This window comes from Ictalurus furcatus, chromosome 9 (assembly GCF_023375685.1).
Source record: "Ictalurus furcatus strain D&B chromosome 9, Billie_1.0, whole genome shotgun sequence".
Classification (NCBI taxonomy): domain Eukaryota; kingdom Metazoa; phylum Chordata; class Actinopteri; order Siluriformes; family Ictaluridae; genus Ictalurus; species Ictalurus furcatus.
In genome coordinates this window covers 26,761,971-26,766,970 of record NC_071263.1, presented here as the reverse complement: position 1 = coordinate 26,766,970, position 5,000 = coordinate 26,761,971, and the positions used below count along the sequence as shown (strand labels likewise).

At 43.0% G+C, this 5,000-nt stretch overlaps 2 protein-coding genes across 2 annotated transcripts in view; both read right to left on the bottom strand.

Moving 5' to 3' along the window:
• The window catches only part of ube2d1a (ubiquitin-conjugating enzyme E2D 1a), a 9,923-nt gene extending 8,272 nt beyond the window's left edge, over window positions 1–1,651 (bottom strand). The window contains exon 1 of the mRNA XM_053633435.1: window positions 1,257–1,651. Within this exon, the coding sequence (XP_053489410.1) occupies window positions 1,257–1,280 (24 nt within the window). The 5' untranslated portion in view covers window positions 1,281–1,651. The remainder of the gene's footprint in view (window positions 1–1,256) is intronic.
• Window positions 1,652–4,274: 2,623 nt separating this feature from the next.
• The window catches only part of LOC128612609 (zinc finger protein 252-like), a 1,308-nt gene continuing 582 nt past the window's right edge, over window positions 4,275–5,000 (bottom strand). The window contains exon 1 of the mRNA XM_053632916.1: window positions 4,275–5,000. This exon is cut by the window's right edge and continues 582 nt beyond it. Coding sequence (XP_053488891.1) covers window positions 4,275–5,000 — 726 coding nt within the window.

The following is a 5,000-nucleotide window of genomic DNA, read 5'->3' as shown; positions in this document are numbered from 1 at the left end:
GCAGAGTATGCTCTCTGAAAGGAGGAGTTTAGAATGAATCATTTAACGAGTCGTTTGTGACACTGGGGGGAAAAAGGTAACGCTGCAGTTTAAATTACGAGCACGTTAAAGAGTTTTTTGACCTCGGATGCACGTAAATCTATCGTATGAGACCTTTAAAACTAAATTAGGCACGTTTCAAACCATAATAGGTGCGCTTTAACGCATTTCAATGCGCCGATGTTGCGTATACAGATAAAGAGAAACGTGCGGAACGTAATCAGATCTGTTTTTTGCTTTACATCCTGTCGTCCTGTATACGCACCAAAGAAGACGAATATCCCTGAAGTATCGTGATATTTCCTGACTCGTGAGGAATGTCCGTGAAGTATCGTGATATTTACTGACTCATGAGGAATGTCCGTGAAGTATCGCGATATTTACTGACTCGTGAGGAATGTCCGTGAAGTATCGCGATATTTCCAGACTCGTGAGGAATGTCCGTGAAGTATCGCGATATTTCCAGACTCGTGAGGAATGTCCGTGAAGTATCGCGATATTTCCAGACTCGTGAGGAATGTCCGTGAAGTATCGCGATATTTCCAGACTCGTGAGGAATGTCCGTGAAGTATCGCGATATTTCCAGACTCGTGAGGAATATCCCTGAAGTATCGTGATATTTCCCGACTCCTGAGGAATATCCCTGAAGTATCGCGATATTTCCCGACTCGTGAGGAATGTCCCTGAAGTATCGCGATATTTCCTGACATATCGCACAACCATTACTATAAACTGATATTTCATTAATAAGAATACAATTTCTCTGAAAATGAATCACTGAACGCTAATTTCGGCGTGAAAGTAAATAAATATTTTCTTTAGCTTTTTAAAAGGTCTGTAAAATGTGGTTAATGAGGAAGAAAAAAAAAAAAACAAGTTAGCGAATATCAGTGTAAATAAATGGCCTTAGGTTGGAGTTAAGGAAACAAGCAGGATTTTTTTTTTACGTTAATTTTTTTTTACGTTAAAGCCTAGCTACTTTAAATATAGTCATTTTTTTTAAAACAACTTTCCAGAAATTAAATCTCAAATCTTATGATTTGTTGACAGATAAACTGAGCCGGCTTTGTTCTCGCTAGCCAAGCAGTAACGTTAGCTAACGCTAGCAAACACAGCCTTTACCAAGCAATAACACTGCATTAGCCATCTCTTAAACCGTCTTCATTAACTGTCACGACTGTTTTATTAGCAGAAATACAAACAAAACACTGATTTACCTTCTGAATCCTTTTCAGAGCCATCACATCCACCGACACCTCTTTCCCCTTTTTTCTGAAACCTCTTCAACACCACGCAGTGAAGGAGGAAACAATACTGGGCCGTATCCCAAACAACCCTATAGTGAACATCTAGTGCACTTCGAAAAGCCCGAAAAGCTATTATTTCATGAGCCTGTGTAGTGCACTTACATACGGAGTCGTGACGTATTTGGAAACAAACCAGCAACTTCAGGAACTCGAGCATGTACTGACTTCAAAATAAAGGTGTTTGTGTGTGCGTGTGTGTGTGTGTGTGCGCGCGCGCACCTCTGTATGTTTTCTTTCAAAATAGAGTCATTATTGTATTTGGTCAGAAGGTGTTGATTAATTTTCCACAGTAGTTCCAGCTGCGAAGCAAATCCCAGGTTTATATGAATGTTTCCATAGTAACAGCATACACAATGATTTGTATGGTGGATGCTTCTTATAAACATCTTTTTTTTAAAAAAATAAATAATAATAAATAAATAAATAATATAATATAAAGCCGTGTAATTGTTGAAATTATTAAGTTTTCTGTAAAGAGATGATTATTAAAAAAAAGTTTTGGAAGGAGTCCTCAGGTTCAGCACTGACAGAGGTACTACCACAGCAATTTGCCACCGATTACAATACCTTGATTAATGAACGACAAGTCATGCTTTTTTTTAATCCATTTAATCAATCAGTCATCAATAAAGCATGGGAAAGCAGAGTAAGCTTTTCATAACCCTCATAATGGGTATCATTTATCAGTTTCAGAAAGGATACCTTTCTTCATACTCGTGTCCATCCATCCATCCATCTTCTATACCGCTTTATCCTTTTCAGGGTCACGGGGATCCTGGAGCCTATCCCAGGAAGCATTGGGCACAAGGCGGGGTACACCCTGGACAGGGTGCCAATCCATCGCAGGGCACAATCACATACACACTCACACACCCATTCATACACTACGGACACTTTGGACATGCCAATCAGCCTACCATGCATGTCTTTGGACTAGGGGAGGAAACCAGAGTACCCGGAGGAAACCCCCGCAGCACGGGGAGAACATGCAAACTCGGCACACACAGGGCCACGGTGGGAATCGAACCCCCGACCCTGGAGGTGTGAGGCGAACGTGCTAACCACTAAGCCCTCATACTCGTGTACATATGTTTATTAGTGATGTATCGTTCATGAATGATTCGTTCACTTTGAACGAATCTTTAATATGATTCGGGAACAGCGAGTTGTCTCAGAGAGTGATTCGTTCATTTGTGACCGCGCATGTGGTGCAACATCCCCATAAGTTCTGTCCAGGAAACAGAAATGATTAGTTCATGTCTCGAGTCTTCGGGTTCGAGTCGTTCGTTCATCATCGTCACAGCCCCGCTGCATTCAGCCTACGGGGCGGTCACGTGATGAACCAATGACTCGAACCCGAAGGACGACTCGGATCGGGAGGTGAGGTGAACTAACAGACTGCATAGCCTGAAGACCCAGCTAGGCTATTCGCATCAGCCTATAGTTTATTTTTAATTCCAAGTGTGATCAACCTTTGCATAAGTACTAGATGTGTTGGGGGAATTGAACATGTAACATTTTAATTATATTCTTCTGAAATGAATGAAACGACTCGGTAAAAGATTCGTTCATTTTGCTGAACGAGACTCAAAGATCCGAGTCAGTAAAATGATCCGAACTTCCCCTCAGTAATGTTGATCTCCTGTAGTAGCAGGATTTCGTGAGTATTTACTGACTTGAACATAAAGGTATGACTATGCACTCTGGTTCATGGATTGGATGAACACATGAAGGAATAAATATATAAATAAATGAAACTTGTTTTCACTACTTCTTTTAGCAGTCGTAGATCCTGGTCAGAATCGTGAGGGATCCGGAGCTTATCCTGGAAAACCCTGGTTGTAGGTTGGGAATACAACCTGGACGGGACGCCCGTCCAGTGCAGTGCACATACTCCTTCAGGGAAAATTTAGCATCGTCAATCTACCTTCTTTGTATGGGTTTTTTTTTTTTTTTTTTTTTTTTTTTAAATGGAGGGAGGTCGGAGGAAACCGGGGAACCCAGAGGAAACCCACAGAGACACGGGAAAAACAGCAGATCAGCCATGATATCAGACAGATTTGGTGTTCCAAACTTGTGCGCTGGAGCTAGCAATTTAGCATCAGACACTTTGCCACGTCAAGTACGTGCCTTCACCTGGGGTTCAGAATGAGATTACTACGAGAACAAATATCATTTGATTTTGGGAGCATTCTATCAACCAAACTCAAATTCTTCAGCAAGGAAGCATCATATTAATGATTCCAAACAAGAGCGCTTAGATTATTGTAATTCGTTGTACTCGGGTCTTCCTCAGTCATCTCGTGCTCGTCTCCAGATGGTTCAGGATGCAGCTTCAAGGCTGTTGACCCGGGCAAAGAAACATGATCATATCGCTCACCCCAATTTCAGCATCGCTCCATTGGCTCCCGGTCCAGTTTAGGATCCAGTTTAAGATTCTGTTGTTTGCCTTTAAAACTTTTAACGGTCAAGCTCCTTCTTATCTCAAAGATCTTCTCACATCACGTTCGATAAGCAGATTTTGAAGATCTTCGGATAGGTTTCTTCTGTATGTCCCTCGATCCTGTTTAAAAACTAAGGGGGTTAGAGCTTTTTCAGTCTCCGCCCCTCGTTCATGGAGAATCAATTGCCACTGGACATCCGCCTCGCACATTCTGTTATCATTCTTAAAAAGAGGCTGAAAGCATATCTCTTCTCCCAGGCGTTTTAATCTCATTTTTACTCGTCTGTCTTTATTTGGTTTTCTATTTTACTTTTCTTTACTCTGCTCAGCACTTTGGTCAGCTCTGCGGTGTTAAACGTGCTATATAAATAAAATTGACTTACTTACTAACCTTCTTATGTAGAGGCTTGATGAAAATACACATTTTTAACACCATTTTCATGCTTTTATTTCATATTTTTAATTAAATTGTATATATTCTATATTTACGCCGGGATGCGGAACTTAAACCCTGTCTTCGGAGACGTTCTTATGTCTTTTCGTGGCTTTTTTTTTTCCTCCCTCTTCTCTTTGGACTTCTCGGATTGCGTCTTCGCACACTTGTGGCTCAGTAAAGTCTTCATTCGTGAGAAACCGCTCCCGCATTCAGTGCACGTGCGCTCTTGCTCGTTCACGTGCGTCTGCGCGTGAGCTCTGAGACTAAAGGCCAGGCGGAAACACTTCCCACACTCGTTGCACCCGAAGGGTTTCTCTCCGGTGTGTACGCTGGCGTGTCTGAGGACACTGGACAAGTGAGCGAAAGTCTTTCCGCACTCGCTGCAGGAGTACGGTTTCTCGCCGCTGTGCACGCGGTGGTGTAAGGACAAGCTTTTCCTCGTCACGAACCGCTTCTCACACACCCCACAGCGGAAGCTGTCCTCTGTATGGACGCGTCGGTGGTGCGCGAGATCGCCGAGGGTGCGGCATTTCCGTCCACATTCGGCGCAGGTGAAAGGTCTCAAGTGTGGGTGGACCTGCAGGTGTGAGTGGAGATGGCCGGCTGTGACGAAACTCTTGCCGCACTCGTCACAGTGGTGCAGATTCACTCCTAAATGGAGCTGCTGGTGCCTTCTTAGATACGCATCCGAACCAAACGACTTGGCACAGACGGAGCAGGAAAATGCTCGCTTGTTTATGTGAATCTTCTCATGCAGCTTGAGAGCCCGGTTACA